Below are 20,236 nucleotides of genomic sequence, written 5' to 3' on the forward strand. Positions count from 1 at the left end.
AAGTTTCTTTCACAAAACAGTAGATTTCTTTAAAAAAACAAGCAAGATACAGAAAATTCAAGTGCGTGATAGTTCAGATATTTCCCAGATATGGTAAAAATTGTGAACGTGGTGTACCGTAGCTGAGGTTTGGGAAACATGAGCACTGTCTGCTATGGGTGCATTGATTCCTGTGCTTTATACTTATCTCCCAAGCTGTTCGTAAACTCTTAGAAGGTAAGGATATTTTCTGATTTACTTGACTTCTCTTTCAATGTTTTTATGTGATTTTTACCTTATATTTTTTATTATGTTCAACAGCAAATACAGATCTGGGCATCTAATAGGCACTCAATAAATTCTTATCAATTGATTGATTGATTGATTGTTATCTACTCTTTAGGTACCTACTATCCCCAGCCACTGTGATAGGTAATGAGGTTAAAAATGAATATGGTTTGGTCCCAGCCCTGAAAGAAGTTTACATAGTATAGTCAAGAGAGACAGAAAGGAAAATGGACGCTGATTTGGACCACAAAAGAGAAAGTAGCTAATTCTCCCACAGGCAAAGGGTGAGAAAAATGGGTAGGATAGGTCCTATGGAGGAAGAAGAGGTTAGCTGGGCCTTTGAATATGCACAGAGCACAGCAAGGTGTATGGGGGAGGGGGAGAGTTGGATGGCAGCGCGTTCCTTGCAGAGGAAACATTAGTGATTGTAAGGGTTTGAAGTTTGGGGTGGGGAGGGATAAATTGGGAATTTGGGATTAACAGATACACACTACTATATATAAATAGATAAACAACAGGACCTACTTATAGCACAGGGAAATATATTCAATATCTTGTAATAACCTATAATGGAAAAGAATCTTAAAAAGTATGTGTGTGTGTGTGTGTGTGTGTGTATAGATATATATATGTATATATATATATATATATATATATACATATATATATATACATATATATATAACTGAGTCACTTTGCTCTACACCTGAAACACTGTAAATCAACTATACTTCCATAAAAAAAGCGTTTGAAGTTTGGTGTTGGTTGGGAGGTGTAGGGAAGAGGAGCAGGGCTCTTGGTGGTGGGGAGCAGTCCCAAGAGGAGGGCCTTGTATCGTAGCTAAGGTGTTTAGTCTTCACGTGCTGGTGATGGGGAGTGGTTTAAAAGTTCTACAAATGGGGTTAGCCATTGCTCAGATTTTGGCGTGAGGGAGATGATTCTCCTGGCCAGGTGGACAATGGGTGGTCCAGGAGGCAGGAAGGCCAGTTAGGGTTTGTTATATGAGCGTCCAGGAGAAAGATGTTGAGGCTAATTGGGATAGTGACAGGGGAGAGAGAGAGGAGACCACGAATACAGAACACAATTATCCGCCTTTCCCCTGCCTCCCTTTATAATCACTGTGAAAATCCAACCAAGAGGGAGATGCAGGGAAAAATAAATTTACTACTTTCTGGGATTGGCTCCACTGCCATCTGCCTGGGTCAGGTGTGTGTTTACCTTCTCACACCAGTTCAGTTCTCAATCTACACCTCCTGCTTGTGTCAGACCTCTAGGAAATTGCCGGTCACCTCTAATGTCATTTTCATTTTTTCCCTTCCCGTCCCAAGTCAGTAATAACATTCTTCCAAGGAACTAGAGCCGAGTGACTGCCTCATTTCTCTTCTGACCTGCAGGCTGGCTGGCTGGTGCCTGGCTTCTGAGAGATGACCAGACATCCTGTTGCTCCCTCTGCCCCCTTCCCTCACCAGGCAGCTCTCTCCCTTTGTAAAAGTTGCCTCATGTCAAGACCCATCAGCATAAGAGACTATTAATGAGGATGGGAAGAGACAGAGCAAAGAGGAAAACACCACACCAAGATAGAAACAGATCAATAGTGGAGCCTAACGGAGCAAGAGGTACTGAAAGCAATTCACGAGCTGTCAGCTTCTCAACGGGCACAGGGTTTCTGATAATCCCAGGTGGACACAGAAAGGAGAGAGATGGACAAAGAGCCCGAGCTGCATTCCAAGGGAAACAAAAAGGAGGCGTTACCCAGCCAAAACTCATCCTCCAGGTTCCCGAAGCCAACGCGGTACTCAGCCCATTTCCGGAAAAAATCAGTTTGGCCGTTCTGCCGCCTCTGGAATACCTGTGAAGAGAAAGAGGGGAAATGAAGAAAATGCTAAGGAAAATAAACTCTAACGAGTGAAACTGCTATAACTGGGTTTTATATCTGCAGTGACAAAGATTCTCAGATAAGCGCCACTGCAGTACGGAGCTCGGTATTTGCACAGCAGTCGTAGGAGATGCTCAGAGCCCTTCTCTGAAGTGCAGGGGCGCTTGATGAATAGGCCAGGGTGTAATGTTGACACTTATTTGCACCCCTGCAATGTTGAAAGGATATGAAGCCCCCAACTAGTCAAGGGAAATAGGCTTGGCTCTCAAATTAATCTTTTTGCGCCACAGAATGCAGTAGAAAGCATTTCTCACCAAAAGAATGGGACCAACTTCAGATCAGCTAGGAACTGTCATCATCCTATTTCAGGCAAAGCAATTGCATATCATTCACTTTCCGAGCTGTTTAAGTGCTAATTTCATTTACCCTCCAACACATCAGCCTCGACTTCAATCTCCAGTTATGCTTTAAGAAGAAGGCACAAATATGTCAGAAACATAAAAGAAAATGCTTCCCAAGAGTGGCTGTTATGAGCACAGCCACCATTTAACTCCATTCAACAACTATCCATTTTGCACTGTGAAAAACCCAGCGCTGTGTGTTGGTGCTAGAGGAGGGATCTGCAGGAGGAGGGTGGGTGGAGGGGCTGGGTTTCCATCTGCACTGCCTGAGCTAATGCTGCTCTGCTTGCAGGCCAGGCTGCCGGAACTCGCCCATCTGCGTAGTGGCCTGTACTGATGTGTGAGGCCATTCGCCAGGCTGCCCTTCCTCTTCTTTCGGTACTGCCCTATCAGACATGGGAGGAGGGTGGTGACAGGAAACGGTGTCTCTCTTTTCCCCACCGCTTCTCCTCCCTGAAGGCTATGACAGCTCTGGGGAAGAACCAGAGAGGCCAGGGAAGGATGGGGACAGGGGTGGCCTTTGTAACTAGAGGGGGCTATCCGGGTTCTGCCCCTCATCTGCTCCGCCATATGTAATTCTCCAATAGAAAGATCCTAATCATCTCTGCATAGAGACTCACCTCCTCCTGCAGGGGACTCATCTCCTCTATTTCTTTATTATTTCCGCAGTCTTCCATCAGGCAAGACCCCTGGGCCTCTCTGAGCCACTACTCCCTTTCCCTTCTGCATGAACTATCCCCACAGAAGGAGCAGTTTTCCTGGGGCTTCCTCACTGGGCTGGGCCACTGCAGCCTCGATATTCTTATTCCTTCCTCTGCCTCACCAAACCTTTGGGCTGCTGAGCAAGGCCCTGAGGACAATGCAAAGCCCCAGGTTGGGCATGAGGGGAGTGGGTGAAAGGATGGCCAGAGGATGGTGAAGTGTGGATGGGATGGGTGCTGAGCCAGGTGGACTGAAGCATCAATGATGCTGGTGGGCATGGAGAACAGCCGCAGGTACTTACAATCCAGCCACCCCCATCGGTCGTCATATCGCAGTACACCTGTAACTTCCGGCTTAGCTCTCCATTGAGGAAGATGGTGTAAACCCCGCTCAGAGTGTCTCCGTTCATCAAATGCTGGGCACAGTCTTGAGGATGAGGGAAGACCCGGCCCCCTGCACAAGAAAAGAGGCAATTTCCAGAAAGGGTCCTTCCTCCCACTATGCATAAGAGCCCCTTGGATCAGAGAACAGTTTAGAAGGTCTCACGGTACTTCATCAAGAGCTGTAAGGAATCCTCACTGAATCTGTGTATGAATCCTGCATCATCTTGCATTCCCTCTTTTCAACTGATGTTGGGTTTATCAGACAGTACACAGTTTTATGGGATCTGAGGACCAAAGAGCTGGGTTCGCTGTGTGGCTCCGCCATTCACCTACTTGTTTAGCTTTGGCAAATAGCCTGACTTCCTGGCATCATCTTTTTATCAGAAAGATGGGGATAATAAAAATATTCCTCCACCAAGGGTGAAGGTATGTTAATGTACCTAGTAATTGGTTACTTAGGTGATGATTACAGAAGCATGGAGAACAATAAAACACCACGGAGTCCACCTTTCAAAAGAACAAGAGGGATTAAGCACAACTGTCAGCCGTCTTCACAGCAGCCAGTAAGGAATGCCCGAACAAGCTTAGAGTTAGCAAGAAGATGGATATCTGTTCCTCCTGCAGAATAATCTCCTGATTGCACTAAACAATCAAATGGCCATGTTTTACAGTTCAGTTTAAGTTTAAGGAGAGGGCAGAGGAAATAAATTGCTGCTCATCTTTCAGAGAGAACAGCCCTATTTGTAGAACAATATCTAATTACCTGAAAGAAAAACTTAAATCATGTGTCTTGAAGAGCTTAGCTTCAGGGCAGATTTTAATGTTTAACAGGCAAGCCAGAAAAGCAGAGGTCCCATGGGAGGAGCTGTACTGGACTGCAGGAGCTGATGGAGCAAGTTAAAGGCAGAGCTTGGCACGGGAGGAAAAGTGGTTTGGGTGCTCTATAAATATATGATCTCTGGGTCAATGGAAAGTGTGGTGCGGTTGATGTGGTTCTGCATCCTTGAAGGGTAGCTAGGAAGAGAGGTGGGGTAGGGACTTCATGGGACCTACGGTGCCCCCTAGTGGCAGAACTCGTGCACTGCAGGTGTGACAGAGAGCCCCTTGGAGAGTCAGCCGGTGGGCCAGAGCAAGTGGCAGCATAATGCCACACAAGGGAGATAACGTAGCAACCTCACTGAAGCATCCTGTGTTAGGGAGAGGTTGTAGGGGTTCAGTAGACTTTATGCAAGGCCCCTCTTGGAGATGTGTTAACTCCTCTGGCACAACGACTGTCCAGCTTGCTTCCACACCACGGTCAAGGGTCGCTCGCATTTAAGGTAGTTTAGAACAAGGCACCGCCTGCTTCAGGCATACACCAGGGAATAACAATATATTCCTATAGAACTAGTATTTTACCAAGTGTGCTTTTATTTCCATTTAATTTTTGCAAGAAATGCTAGAGGAAGGCAGATTGTTATAGATTGAAGTCTTATTTTACAGGGAAGGAAACTGTACTCAGAAAGATCGCATGACTTCCTCCATTCACTTGAACTCAAGTTTTCAGACCCCGAGTCAAGTGCTCCTTGAACTCTACTAAAACAGGGGATATAACATATGATACAGTTTACTGGATCTATATCTGTCCAGATAGCAAATGATTAACTAAAATCTATATTTATCTTATAAGCATATAAAGCCCCAGAGGTTAAAGTTACCTCAAAAAGTTCTATGTTCACATTAAATATCTTAACCCTCTCAAAATGTATTTCCTTAATAGCTGCAGAAAAGCTCTCAGCTTTCATCTCCAGCCTGTCCTAGAGCTCGGTAGAGTTCCTGATCCCACCTATTCCTAGAGGGTCCAATTATGTTTCAGGGGTAGGTGTGGGTGAGTGCCTTTTCTCTCCCTGTTGCTTTGGGAGCACAGTGATTATTTCATGGCTTCCAGGCCATTCTCTAGCAGATCTTTGGAGCAACCATCCTGTCTGCCTTCCTTTCTCCCCTCTTTTCTCACTGCCTGAGTTTCTCATTTTAGATCAATACAAAACATGCTTGGTCTTCAGCTCACTCCTACCTTATGCGCTAATAGCCCTTTCTCCTGAATCAACTCAGTGCCTTAAAGGGGCCAGAATCCCAAATTTCTTCCCAATATCCAACATGTCCCCCACAGAACATCTTCTCCCAAACCTCAAAACGACAGCCTCATCCAAATACACATATAAAACCAAATGAAACTTTAGAACAGACAAATAAATAATCTTATACAGGCTTCTTCACATTGATAAGATCAATTATTTAATTTTTCTATTACAGATACTTTCAAAAGGCTCAAACGTATTAGTTGCTTTAAAGGTAGAACTACCAAAAACAAATATAGGAAAATGAGATGATTTGCTCTGGAGGAGAGAAGTTGTTAAATATCTGAAGGGTGGTCATATGCCATGTGTAAAATAGGTAGCCAGTGGGAACCTGCTGTATAGTGCAGGGAGCTCAGCTCTGTGCTCTGTGGTGACCGAGATGGGTGGGATGGCTGGGGAGGGAGGTCCAAGAGCGAGGGGATATATGTACACATATAGCTGATTCACTTCACTGTACAGCAGAAACTAACACAACATTGTAAAGCAACTGTACCTCAATAAAACAAATTTTTTTTTAAAAAGGGATCCATTTTTATAAAGTCAGAAAACGGGAATAAAATCAACCTAAGAAGAAAGTGTGACCTAAGGAGTGTCAAAAGTTCTGATGGGATGAAGGTCTCAGACTGCACCTTGGGAGAGGAGGGGTCGTGTTTTCTTCCTTCTGGGCCTTCACGTTGGACTGGTCGGTGGGGGCGCTCACCAGATGTATGTGGGACTGATGCATAGTTGCTGGGTGTGCTTGCCTTACCTTTGACCAATGGCAAGGCCACCTGGTGGTTTAGAGATTCCACTTATCATAGCTTAGTCTGTGGCAGAATATCCGCCGCGGCAATATTCACATCTTGGGAACTTGGAGACGACATTTACCGTGAAACCACTCTTCTCCACCCGCCTCCGACCCTCAAGACTGTAAAAGTTTTACCTCATACCACCAGTCCATGATCAAATTATTATTCCTTTTCACCTGATGAGAGGAAGTAGGCTCACTAATAGTTCCCAAGCCAGGGACTATTAAAATTCAGGTTCCTGGGTTCTGCAGCAGACCTACTGAATCAGAATGCTGGGGGGTAAGTGTCAGGAATCAGTGTTTCACCAGAGCTCTTCAGATGAGCCTGAAGACCAGCTGGACTTGAACTCCACTCTTTCTCCAGTATGTTTCCCTCTCCTCAGAGAGTGCAGAGGTGGAACTGGTTAGCTAGACTGTGCCCCAAGGGGTGTGATGGTCTGCTTTCTCTGCTGAGATCCATATGGCAGGGTAGATAAATAGACCGAGTGTCTGTCCGTCTCTCACCCTCCTTCCCCTCTTCCCTTATTTTCTTTCCCTTTCTCCCTTTCCTTCTCTCTCCCTTTCCTTCCCTCTCTCTTTCCCAGTAAGCATGTCTTGAGTGGGCTGGTCCCAAGATGTAAATTGAGTGAGAGGGGATATGAGACTCTGTCCTTGAGTTTAAGCCTTGTGTTCCAGTTTTTAACATTAGGTTCTCCTCTGGGGTGGACTCAGGCTTAGCTAATAATAAAGAATACACTGATTCCCAATCTGCTTTGTTCATTGCGTGTATACTGTGGCTTCATACATTTTTAAGAGATAGGGCAGTTTTCAGGCATCCCTAGCTCTCTGGATGTTATACCATCTAATATCATCAAAAACTCACCTTTAATCCTAACATAGATTATCCCAGTAATTTTTCCCAAGGCAGAAATTTTAGGTCGAAGAGAAAAACTGGAAGGCTTTTCTTCCCTTCCCCTTTGATACAATTACTAGGGTCTGGCCTGACAAAGAGGCTTCTTTCCCCCTGCCCCCCGCTTTTTTTTTTTTTTTTTTTTTTTTTAAATGCAGGCTGTGGTGGTTACCAAGTTAACAGGAAAGCAATGCCAAGTGATCGGTACACTGAAATGTCTCATGGTTAAGCATCTCTAGATGTAATTGGGAGTGCAACAGGGCCAGGGCACTCACTGGAAGAATTGCTCAGAAATTGGTTTGGGTTGGGCATCCGGAGGCTGAATGCTGAGTAGAGGGAAGTGAGCTATATGACACACAGTGCAAATAGAGAGCCCCCAGCCAGCTGGGAGTGAAGGGAGAGACTCTTTCTGTCCCTTACTTGCTTTGTGTTCTTGAATGTGGTCTTTAAAGTGGTCAGAGTTAATGGCTTTGGAAAGTGTCTGCCCACTCTTAATGGCCTTAGCATCAGGACCGAAACCATGATATCAGTGTTTCTCTCTGAGAACAACCTCAGCAGGTCTCTCTGCAACTACAGAGAAAAGGGTGCTGCTCCATACTAGCACAGGTGAGACCACCTCTGGCCACCCACACTTACATTTTTTTCACAGAAGTGGCGTTGTGGGTAGCAGGGCTTTGGGAGTCAGTCTGAGGCTGTGGACAGGGAAAAGTTATCTGTTTAGTCCACATGGGCTGTCAGACCTACCACCTTAGCCTCCTTCACAGCATCTTCCAGTTCATTTACCTGTTCATTCTTTTGTGTATTTATTCAACAAACATATAGGAAGTGTCTGTTGGGGGTCTAAATACTGGGCTAACAGATTGGAATACAAGGAAGAAAAAGACACAGTTCCATCTTTCAGGTTGCTCACACTCTGGTGGAAGAAATAGAACAATATAATCCCAAGTTCTAAGTACTCTGGAAAAGAGATAAACATAGGGAGCTATCAAAACATGGAAGTGGGCATGCAATGAATTCTGGGGCTGGTGAGGGTAGGGTGAGTGGCGGAGCCTGGTATGGGGCAGAGATGAGCAAATACTAATCAGAAAATGCTTCTTAATTTAGGAACTGATGTAGAAGTTAACCACAACTTGGTGGAAGAGAGGTGTTCTAGGTCTGTGCAAAAAATGGCCTATGTAGGAAACTGCAGGTTTAGCCAGGAAACAAGAGGAAGAGCTGGGTTGGATGGATAAGGGAGAGTTTTGGGGAGATAAGAGGGACTGGATCATGCCATTTAAGGAGGTGGACCTTCTCCTGAAGGAAACAGGATGAAGAGTCCTGATGGACTTTAAGCTCACGTTTTTAGAAAGATCGTTCTCACTGTAGTGTAGAGAACGAATTAGATGAGGGTGAGAGTGGAGGTAAGACCCCATTCAGGAGGTAGCAGTGGGAATCAAGGTAGATAGGTAACAACAGTCTTTAAGGAGTCAATGGAAACATAGAATTAACTGAGCAGTAGACAGCTTGAGTGTCTCTATCTTAAGCAGAGTTGCTGAGGAAGGTCTTAAGCACGGCAGACCACCTGCCTTCTACCCACAAAGGACAAATGCAACAGGCTTCCAAATCTTTCCTTCGAATTTACTTGACTATTCCTTGGATTTACTTATATCAGGAGACCCAACTGCATGGCAGATTAATTGATCACAGACTGGTAGCTTCCAGCCTGGCCCCTCTCTGTGGCTCTTGATTTAATATGGCAAGGAGAGGGTTGGGTTATGGTAAAGCCTCTTACTTGGTCTCTTCTTGCTATTCTGGCTCCACTTGCATCTATTCTCCATATTTTAACCAGAGTAATCTTTTAATAATGTACATGTGATACTATCTCATCCTTTTTCTCACTTGATGAAAACCCTCCAATATCTTCTCCAGTGCAACAGCTCTGATTGCAATGGCCTCCTGCAATTAGAATAAAAACTAAAGTCCTGAACACATCCTATAACTTCCTGCATGCTCTGACTCTGCCTTGTACTCCTCCCACTTTCTCATTGGCTTTCTTTTATTTCTTAAATTTATTTTTTATTTTTAATTTTTTTTGGGTAATTTTGCCAATATTTTTTAAAATTTTATTTTATTATTTTTTTTATACGGCAGGTTCTTATTAGTTATCTATTTTATACATATTAGTGTATATATGTCAGTCCCAATCTCCCAATTCATCCCACCACCACCACCACCACCCCCTGCCCTGCTTTTCCCCCATGGTGTCCGTACGTTTGTTCTCTACAACTGTGTCTCTATTTCTGCCTTGCAAACCGGTTCATCTGTACCATTTTTCTAGATTCCACATATATGCGTTAATATACGATATTTGTTTTTCTCTTTCTGACTTACTTCACTCTGTATGACAGTCTCTAGGTCCATCCACCTCACTACAAATGACCCAATTTTGTTCCTTTATATGGCGGAGTAATATTCCATTCTATATATGTACCACATCTTCTTTATCCATTTGACTGTCTGTCGATGGGCATTTTGGTTGCTTCCATGACCTGGCTATTGTAAATAGTGCTGCAATGAACCTTGGGGTGCATGTGTCTTTTGGAATTATGGTTTTCTCTGGGTATATGCCCAGTAGTGGGATTGCTGGGTCATATGGTAATTCTATTTTTAGTTTTTTAAGGAACCTCCATACTGTTCTCCATAGTGGCTGTATCAATTTACATTCCCACCAACAGTGCAGGAGGGTTCCCTTTTCTCCACACCCTCTCCAACATTTGTTGTTTGTAGATTTTCTGATGATGCCCATTCTAACTGGTGTGAGGTGATACCTCATTGTAGTTTTGATCTGCATTTCTCTAATAATTGGTGATGTTGAGCAGCTTTTCTTGTACCTCTTGGCCATCTGTATGTCTTCCTTAGAGAAATGTCTATTTAGTTCTTCTGCCCATTTTTTGATTGGGTTGTTTGTTTTTTTAATATTGCACTGCATGAGCTGCTTGTATATTTTGGAGATGAATCCTTTGTTGATTTGTTTGCAAATATTTTCTCCCATTCTGAGAGTTGTCTTTTCGTCTTGTTTATAGTTTCCTTTGCTGTGCAAAAGCTTTTGTTTCATTAAGTCCCATTTGTTTATTTTTGTTTTTATTTCCATTACTCTAGGAGGTGGGTCAAAAAAGATCTTGCTGTGATTTATGTCAAAGAGTGTTCTTCCTATGTTTTCCTCTAAGAGTTTTATAATGTCTGGGCTTACATTTAGGTCTTTAATCCATTTTGAGTTTATATTTGTGTATGGTGTTAGGGAGTGTTCTAATTTAATCCTTTTACATGTAGCTGTCCAGTTTTCCCAGCACCACTTATGGAAGAGACTGTCTTTTCTCCATTGTATATCCTTGCCTCCTTTGTCATAGATTAGTTGACCATAGGTGCGTGGGTTTATCTCTGAGCTTTCTATCCTGTACAATTGATCCATATTTCTGTTTTTGTGCCAGTACCATATTGTCTTGATTACTGTAGCTTTGTAGTATAGTTTGAAGCCAGGGAGTCTGATTCCTCCAGCTCTGTTTTTTTCCCTGAAGATTGCTTTGGCTATTCGGGGTCTTTTGTGTCTCTATACAAATTTTAAGATTTTTTGTTCTAGTTCTGTAAAAAATGCCGTTGGTAATTTGATAGGGATTGCATTGAATCTGTAGATTGCTTTGGGTAGTATAGTCATTTTCACAATATTGATTCTTCCAGTCCAAGAATAAGGTATATCTCTCCATCTGTTTGTGTCATCTTTGATTTCTTTCATCAGTGTCTTATAGTTTTCTGAGTACAGGTCTCTTACCTCCTTAGGTAGGTTTATTCCTAGGTATTTTATTCTTTTTGTTACAATGGTGAGTGGGATTGTTTCCTTAGTTTCTCTTTCTGATCTTTCATTGTTAGTGTATAGGAATGCAAGAGATTTCTGTGCATTAATTTTGTATCCTGCAACTTTACCAAATTCATTGATTAGCTCTAGTAGTTTTCTGGTGGCATCTTTAGGGTTATCTATGTATCTGCAAACAGTGATAGTTTGACTTCTTCTTTTCCAATTTGTATTCTTTTTATTTTTTTTTTCTTCTCTGATTGCTGTGGCTAGGACTTCCAGAACTATGTTGAATAATAGTGGCTAGAGTGGATATCCTTGTCTTGTTCCTGATCTTAGAGGAAATGCTTTCAGTTTTTCACCTTTGAGAATGATGTTTGCTGTGGGTTTATCATATATGGCCTTTATTATGTTGAGGTAGCTTCCCTCTATGCCCACTTTCTGGAGAGTTTTTATCATAAATGAGTGTTGAAGTTTGTCAAAAGTTTTTTCTGCATTTATGGAGATGATCATATGGTTTTTTTTCTTCAATTTGTTAATATGGTGTATCACATTGATTGATTTGTGTATATTGAAGAAGGCTTGCATCCCTGGGATAAATCCCACTTGATCATGGTGTATGATCCTTTTAATGTGTTATTGGATTTGGTTTGCTAGTATTTTGTTGAGGATTTTTGTATCTATATTCATCAGTGATATTGGTCTGTAATTTTCTTTTTTTGTAGTATCTCTGTCTGGTTTTGGTATCAGGGTGATGGTGGCCTCGTAGAATGAGTTTAGGAGTGTTCCTTCCTCTGCATTTTTTTGGAAGAGTTTGAGAAGGATGAGTGTGTTAGCTCTTCTCTAAATGTTTGATAGAATTCACCTGTGAAGGCATCTGGTCCTGGACTTTTCTTTGTTGGAAGATTTTTTTTTTAATTTATTCATTTTTATTTGTTTTTGGCTGCATTGGGTCTTTGTTGCTGTGCGTGGGCTTCTCATTGCCGTGGCTTCTCTTGTGGCGGAGCACGGGCTCTAGGCGCACGGGCTCAGTAGTTGTGCCTCACAGGCTCTAGAGCGCAGGCTCAGTAGTTGTGGTGCACGGGCTTAGTTGCTCCGTGGCATGTGGGATCTTCCCAGACCAGGGCTCGAACCCGTGTCCCCTGCATTGGCAGGCAGATTGTTAACCACTGTGCCACCAGGGAAGCCCATGTTAGAAGATTTTTAATCACAGTTTCAATTTCATTACTTGTGTTTGGTCTGTTCATATTTTCTATTTCTTCCTGGTTCAGTCTTGGAAGGTTATACCTTTCTAAGAATTGGTCCATTTCTTCCAGGTGTCCATTTTATTGGCATAGAGTTGTTTGTAGTAGTCTCTTATGATGCTTTGTATTTCTGTGGTGTCCGTTGTAACTTCTCCTTTTTCATTTCTAATTTTATTGATTTGAGTCCTCTCCTTCTTTTTCTTGATGAGTCTGGCTAAAGGTTTATCAGTTTTGTTTATCTTCTCAAAGAACCAGCTTTTAGTTATATTGATCTTTACTATTGTTTTCTTTGTTTCTATTTCATTTATTTCTGCTCTGATCTTTATGATTTCTTTCCGTCTACTAACTTTGGGTTTTGTTTGTTCTTCTTTCCCTAGTTTCTTAGGTGTAAGGTTAGATTGTTTATTTGAGATGTTTCTTGTTTCTTGAGGTAGGATTGTATTGCTATAAACTTCCCCTTTGAACTGCTTTTGCTGCATCCCATAGGTTTTTGGATCATTGTGTTTTCATTGTCATTTGTCTCAGGTATGTTTTGATTTCCTCTTTGATTTCTTCAGTGATCTCTTGGTTATTTAGTAACGTATTGTTTAGCCTCCATGTGTTTGTGTTTTTTACGTTTTTTTCCCTGTAATTTATTTCTAATGTCATAGCATTGTGGTTGGAAAAGATCCTTGATATGATTTCAAGTTTCTTAATTTTACCAAGGCTTGATTTGTGATCCAAGATGTGATCTATCCTGGAGAATGCTACGTGTGCACTTGAGAAGAAAGTGTAATCTGCTGTTTTTGGATGGAATGTCCTATAAATATCAATTAAATCTATCTGGTCTATTGTGTCATTTAAAGCTTGTGTTTCCTTATTAATTTTCTGTCTGGATGATCTGTCCATTGGTGTAAGTGAGGTGTTAAAGTCTCCTACGATTATTGTGTTACTGTAGATATCCTCTTTTATATGTTAGCATCTGCCTTATGTATTGAGGTGCTCCTAATTTGGGTGTATATATATATATATTTATAATTATTATATCTTCTTGGATTGATCCCTTGATCATTATATAGTATCCTTCCTTGTCTCTTGTAATAGTATTTTAAAGTCTATTTTATCTGATATGAGTATTGCTGCTCTAGCTTTCTTTTGATTTCCATTTGCATGGAATATCTTTTTCCATCCCCTCACTTTCAGTCTGTATGTGTCCCTAGGTCTGAAGTGGGTCTCTTGTAGACAACATATGTATGGGTCTTGTTTTTGTATCCATTCTGAGAGCCTTTGTCTTTTGGTTGGAGCATTTAATGCATTCACATTTAAGGTAATTATCAATATGTATGTCCCTATTACCATTTTCTTAATTGTTTTGGGTTTGTTTTTGTAGGTCCTTTTCTTCTCTTGTGTTTCCCACTTAGAGAAGTTCCTTTACCATTTGTCATAGAGCTGGTTTGGTGGTGCTGAGTTCTCTTAGCTTTTGCTTGTCTGTAAAGCTTTTGATTTCTCCATCAAATCTAAATGAGATCCTTGCCAGGTAGAGTAATTTTGGTTGTAGCTTCTTCCCTTTCATCACTTTAAATGTATCATGCCACTCCCTTCTGTCTTGGAGAGTTTCTGCTGAGAAATCAGCCGTCATCATTATGGGAGTTCCCTTGTATGTTATTTGTCGCTTTTCCCTTGTTGCTTTTAATAATTTTTCTTTGTCTTTAATTTTGTTCAATTTGATTACTATGTGTCTCGGCATGTTTCTCCTTGGGTTTTCCCGCCTGGGACTCTCTGTGCTTCCTGGACTTGGGTGGCTATTTCCTTTCCCACGTTAGGGAAGTTTTCAACTATAATCTCTTCAGATATTTTCTTGGGTCCTTTCTCTCTCTCTTTTCCTTCTGGGACACCTATAATGTGAATGTTGGTGCATTTAATGTTGTCCCAGAGGTCTCTTATGCTGTCTTCACTTCTTTTCATTCCCTTTTCTTTATTTTGTTCTGCTGCAGTGAATTCTGCCATTCTGTCTTCCAGGTCACTTATCTGTTCTTCTGCCTCAGTTATTCTGCTATTGATTCCTTCTAGTGTATTTTTCATTTCATTTATTGTATTGTTCATCTCTGTTTGTTTGTTGTTTAATTCTTCTAGGTGTTTCTTCTTTAATTCTTCTAGGTCTTTGTTAAACATTTCTTGCATCTTCTCGATCTTTGCGTCCATTCTTTTTCCGAGGTCCTGGATCATCGTCACTATCATAATTCTGAATTCGTTTTCTGGAAGGCTGCCTACCTCCACTTCATTTAGTTCTTTTTTTCTGGGGTTTTATCTTGTTCCTTCATCTAGTACATAGTCCTCTGCCTTTTCATTTTGTCTATATTTCTGTGAATGTGGTTTTCATTCCACAGACTGCAGGATTGTAGTTCTTCTTGCTTCTGCTGTCTGCCCTTTGGTGGATGAGGCTATTTAAGAGGCTTATGCAAGCTTCCTGATGGGAGGTACTGGTGGTGGGTAGAGCTGGGTGTTGCTCTGGTAGACAGAGCTCAGTAAAACTTTAATCTGCTTGTCTGCTTATGGGTGGGGCTGGGTTCCCTCCCTGTTGGTTGTTTGGCCTGAGGCGACCCAGCACTGGAGGCTACAGGCTGTTTGGTGGGACTAATGGCAGACTCCAGGAGGGCTCATGCCAAGGAGTACTTCCCAGAGCTTCTGCTGCCAGTGTCCTTGTCCTCACGGTGAGCCACAGCCAACCCCTGCTTCTGCAGGAGACCCTCCAACACAAGCTGGTAGATCTGGCTCAGTCTCCTATGGGGTCACTGCTCCTTCCCCCTTGGTCCTGATGTGCACACTACTTTGAGTGTGCCCTCCAAGAGTGGAGTCTCTGTTTCCCCAAGTCCTGCAAGCAAATCCCGCTAGCCTTCAAAGTCTGATTCTCTGGGAATTCCTCCTCCCATTGCCAGAACCCGAGATTGGGAAGCCTGACGTGGGGCTCAGAACCTTCAATCCAGTGGGTGGGCTTCTGTGGTAAAATTGTTCTCCAGTTTGTGAGTGACCCACCCAGCAGTTATGGGATTTGATTTTATTGTGATTGCGCCCCTCCTACCATCTCATTGTGGCTTCTCCTTTGTCTTTGGATGTGGGGTATCTTTTGTGGTGAGTTCCAGTGTCTTCCTGTAGATGATTGTTCAGCAGTTAGTTGTGATTCCGCTGCTCTCAAGAGGGACTGAGAGCACGTCCTTCTACTCCGCCATCTTGAACCAATTTCCTGGCTTTCTTTTAATCTGTTGAACATGGCAAAGTTATTCCTCCCTCGAGTTGTAGTAATTACTCTTCTCTAGGCTTGGAATGCTTTTCTTGTGTGATTCACTCTCATCTTGCAACTCCTGGCTGAAATGTCTCAGCTCAAAGAGAGGCCTTTCCTGACCATCCTAGTTGAGGCCAGGGTCTAGGATGGGGGGAGATAGTGGCAAGTGAGTCCCAGTGCAGAGGCAGGAATTTGAATGAAGCCTGGATCAGACCCACTTGCTTATCTTGGAGAGCCTCCCAAAGAGGCAGGAGGCAACTGGGATGCCCCCTGGGGACATAGATGTTGGTGGCAGGCATTTTGGGGAGCTTGTCCTACAACAAGGACACTGGTGCTGGCAAGTGCCATTTTGGAATCCTCCTTCTAGCCTTAGCACCAGGGGCTTACCCGCCCACCAGTGGTCTGGCACTAGCCTCGGATCCCCTGGACTACACAGCTAGCCTCGCCAGAACCTGGCCCTGCCCACCATGGGCCAGCAACCACCACATGGGTCAGGGCCAGGCAGCCAACCAGGCCAGAGGCCAGTCCCACCTACAAGCATACCCACAATAGTCAGCCCTGCCACAACAGAAGGGCCCACACAGCCCACGTAGGGAGAGCTTCTAGAGTATATAGCTCTGGTGACCAGAGAGCAGTGTGCTGCTGGGCCCCATAGGACGTCTCCTACATAAGGCTACCAATCCGAGATGGGGAAACATAACTGACCTACTTAATACGTAGAAATAAAAATAGAGAATGAGGCAAAATGAGAAGACATAGGAATATGTTCCAATGAAAGAACAAGACAAAACCTCAAAAGAACTAAACAAAGTGGAGATAAGCAATCTACCCAATAGAGTTCAAGGTAACAATCATAAAGATGGTTGATGAACTCAGGAGAAGAATGAATGAATACAGTGAGGAGTTTGACAAAGAGTTAGAAAATATAAAGAAGACCCAAACAGAACTAGAGAATACAATAACTGAATTAAAAAAAAAATACACTAAAAGAAATCAACAGTAGATTAGATGATACAGAGGAACAGATCAGAGAACTGGAAGACAGAGTAGTGGAAATTACCCAAGCTGAACAGAAAAAAGAAAAATAACTTAAGAAAATGAGGATAGTTTAAGAGACCTCTGGAACGACATTAAGTGTACTAACATTCATGTTATTGGGGTCCCATTAGGAGAAGAGAGAGAAAAGGGGGCAAAGAACTTATTTGAAGAAATAATAGCTGAAAACTTTCCTAACCTGGGAAAGGAAAGAGACATCCAAGTTCAGGAAGGACAGGGTCCCAAACAAGATGAGCCCAAAGGTCCACATCAAGACACTTTATAATTAAAATGGCAAAAATTAAAGAGAAAGAATTTTAAAAGCAGCAAGTGAAAAGCAACTAGTTTCATACAAGGGGACTCCCATGAGACTTTCAGCTGACTTTTCAGTAGAAGCTTTGCAGGCCAGAGGGTGTAGCATGAAATATTCAAAGTGATAGAAGGAAAGAACCTACAACCATAGTCTACCCAGCAGGCCTATCTTACTGATTTGAAGGAGAGATAAAGAATTTTATGGACAAACAAAAGCTAAAAGAGTTCAGCACCACTAAACTGGCATTACAGGACATGTTAAGAGACTTCTTTAAGTGGAAAGGAAAAGACCATTATTAGAAACGTGAAAATTATGAAAGGAAAAATCTCACTGGTAAAGGCAAACATATAGTAAAGGTAGTAGATCAACCACTTATAAAGCTAGTAGGAAGTTTAAAAGACAAAAGTAGTAAAATCACCTATATTCACAATAAGTAGTTAAGGGATACACAAAACAAAAAGATGTAGAATATGATGTCAAAAACATTAAACGAGCTTTGCGCAGTGGCAGTATCGTAGCCAATGAGGTTTATCCGAGGCGCGATTATTGCTAATTGAAAACTTAAAAAAAAAAAAAACAAAACATTAAACGTTGGGGGAGGTTAAAAAAAACACAATGTAGTGTTGGCAAAAGAACAGATAAATAGAGCATGGAATAGAATAGGAGTTCAGAGTTCAGAGACAGAGCCATGTATATATGGGAATTTAATATACAATACAGCACCACGAATCAATGGAGAATAGATGGACTATTCAGTAAAAGATGCTGGGGAAATTGGCTCACTGTATTCCTACTTAATACTGTGTACAAAATAGACTAGATATAAAAATAAATCCAGTAAGTTAATAGAAGGATGTATAGAAAAATATGTTTGTGTCCTACAGGCAAGGGAAAGATTTTTTTAAGAAAGACTTCAAGAGTTTAAATAATAATAGCTAATCCTTATCTAGCACAGGAATCCTGATGGACAAAGGAGAAGGTGGGCCTCTCCTTTTAGGGGTTTGCTTGTCTCAGTGAAGTTTACTCAGCTCTACTCAGAGCTGTTTCTAAGTAGTGGAGTGGAGAGAAGCCCCTTCAGTTCCCTACTCTGGTGTGGGAAAGTGTGGCATACATAGGAGTAGATTGCGATGAATAGTGGTCATCAGGCTTTCCTTGCCCATTGATAACTATGTGGACTTGCATGATCCACCATCTATTGTTCCAGAACCTAGGGTTTGCCCATTTTCCTTAATTTTCACAACCTCAAAAACTGAAACTTGTGTTAGAGTACACTCTCAGAGTTTTCCTGAAAAGCCCCAGAGAGCAGCTCAGCCTGGCTTTGGAAGAGCAGGGACGGAAGCAAAGGCAATAAAGAAAACTTCTCATTACCCGTCTCTGGGTGCTTCCGAAAATGATTGTCTTCGCTTAACCTCAAGGTCAAGACAACCAGTTTTATTGTGTTCACTGTCTCGGAGGACAAGCTTTAGTGAGCGCCTTGTTTGCTTCTTATAGTATTAAAATAGACAATGAAATTGGCTTCTCAGAAGATCATTTCACAAAGTCCCTGTTGCTCTGTGGGGAATATTTGTTTCCTCATTTATATTCATGTCTCTAAAAGACAAGTAGACCTTGAATGAAATTTCAGGCGACAGTAAATTATAAATAATGTGTCCATATTTTTTTTCCTCTTCCATACTACTTGTATTTAATTCCCCCCAGAGTCTTGTGCAAACACCAGAGACAAGAGGACTGGAAGCTATTAACATGATGGAAAGAATGAAATGGGCTTATGTTATATGGCAGGAATGCAACAAGGGGAGACATCTTGATCAAAGGAGTTTTTTGAGGTTTTGTGGGAGCCAGTTCTTCCCTTTTTTCTCTCTCTGTTTTATTTTTATTTTATTTTTTTTTAACATCTCAACTTTTTTCTAGACCCTTAAGTAGGCATCTGCTTGAAATGAGTCTCTTTACTTGGCCCACCCAGGACAAGATGAGGGCTTGTCAATGGATGGAGGCCACTATGGGGTCCAGCTTTAAGCTCTTTTGTTCCCTAAGACACAATGTAGAAGACGCTTAGAAAGATCAGCTGAGATCAGCCTGTCCTAAGAATAAGATGCTGGTAAGTGGAAAGCTCAGGTACTGTCAGTGAAGTCAGAAAGGATGCCAGTTATTAGAATGAAATTAGCCTCTAAATCCATCAGCCCTGGTTTGCTGTAACATAGGATGCTCTGGTGTTCCTCAGCCCTCTTGCCCAGCAGGAGTGATTCATGGGGTTCAGACCAGCAGGCCTCCAATCTTTCGAGTACGTGAAGATACTCTGCTCTTTGTTTTTGTTTCTTTCTCTTTCTCTCCCTCTCTCTCTCTCTCTCTCTTTTAAGCAAGTGACAGGATCCTGCAGATGGAGCTTGCAGGGTGCACCACGTGGCTGCGGGGGTGTGAGGGGAATAAGCACTGGTCCTGATGGAGGGGCAGGAAGAGGATGGTTTGGGATGTGCTGAGTGTCGGGGGTGCTCAGAGAAGAGCAGAATCAGACCTGAGGTGCTGCTGCCCCAACCACTCTTCCCAGAGGAAGCCCACTCTCAGGGCATCTCAGGAGATATACGGGCAGACAGGGGAGTTCTGGGATGAGAAACACCTGGGCGCCCAGGTGCCGGAGGCCTCTCTTTTCCCAGACTCCTTGTAAAGGAGTCTAGCTCATGCCACCTATCAAGTAAACCCCAATCCTTCTCGAGAACATCTCCACACCCATACTTAGGAAGCTGGTACCCTTGTACTCTCTTCTTCTTTAATAAAATTTGCTTTTTTGGTGGGGGAATTGGAGGATGGGGGTAGAAAAGGGGGAGGGCGTGACACAGGCAATGAGGACTCATTAATATTGGCATGCAAATGACTCTGTAGGCTTTGTGTAATTTATTCAGGGAAATTTGCGTGTGGGGTGGCAGAAAGAGCCTGCAATCAGAGGGACGTTGGGCATCATACTCTGCAGGCAGTACCTTTTTGCCTGTGTCTTCCCTTTGAAGGATACTGAGAATCCTCTCCTCCTAGAGCTTTCTTTAACCAGAAACCCCTCTTCTGTGCTCTGCAGCTGGGATTTAACTATTCCACTCAGCCACCATTTATTATGTCTGCTATGTGCCAGGCTTTGTGCAAGGTGATGT

The 20,236-nt window shown here is 42.5% G+C and overlaps 1 protein-coding gene, 1 long non-coding RNA gene and 1 pseudogene across 4 annotated transcripts in view; 2 read left to right on the forward strand and 1 right to left on the reverse strand.

The window, feature by feature from the left end:
- The window catches only part of LOC132373580 (uncharacterized), a 421,816-nt gene that overhangs the window by 143,560 nt on the left and 258,020 nt on the right, over nt 1–20,236 (forward strand). The window lies entirely within an intron of this gene.
- The window catches only part of TNR (tenascin R), an 83,545-nt gene that overhangs the window by 8,898 nt on the left and 54,411 nt on the right, over nt 1–20,236 (reverse strand). The window contains exons 17-18 of the mRNA XM_059936925.1: nt 3,548–3,699; nt 2,020–2,116 (exon numbers count right to left, since the gene is read on the reverse strand). Of these exons, the coding sequence (XP_059792908.1) occupies nt 2,020–2,116; nt 3,548–3,699 (249 nt within the window). The remainder of the gene's footprint in view (nt 1–2,019; nt 2,117–3,547; nt 3,700–20,236) is intronic.
- Nucleotides 17,592–17,674, forward strand: LOC132355088 (U4 spliceosomal RNA; annotated as a pseudogene).

Source organism: Balaenoptera ricei, chromosome 1 (genome assembly GCF_028023285.1).
Source record: "Balaenoptera ricei isolate mBalRic1 chromosome 1, mBalRic1.hap2, whole genome shotgun sequence".
Lineage (NCBI taxonomy): Eukaryota > Metazoa > Chordata > Mammalia > Artiodactyla > Balaenopteridae > Balaenoptera > Balaenoptera ricei.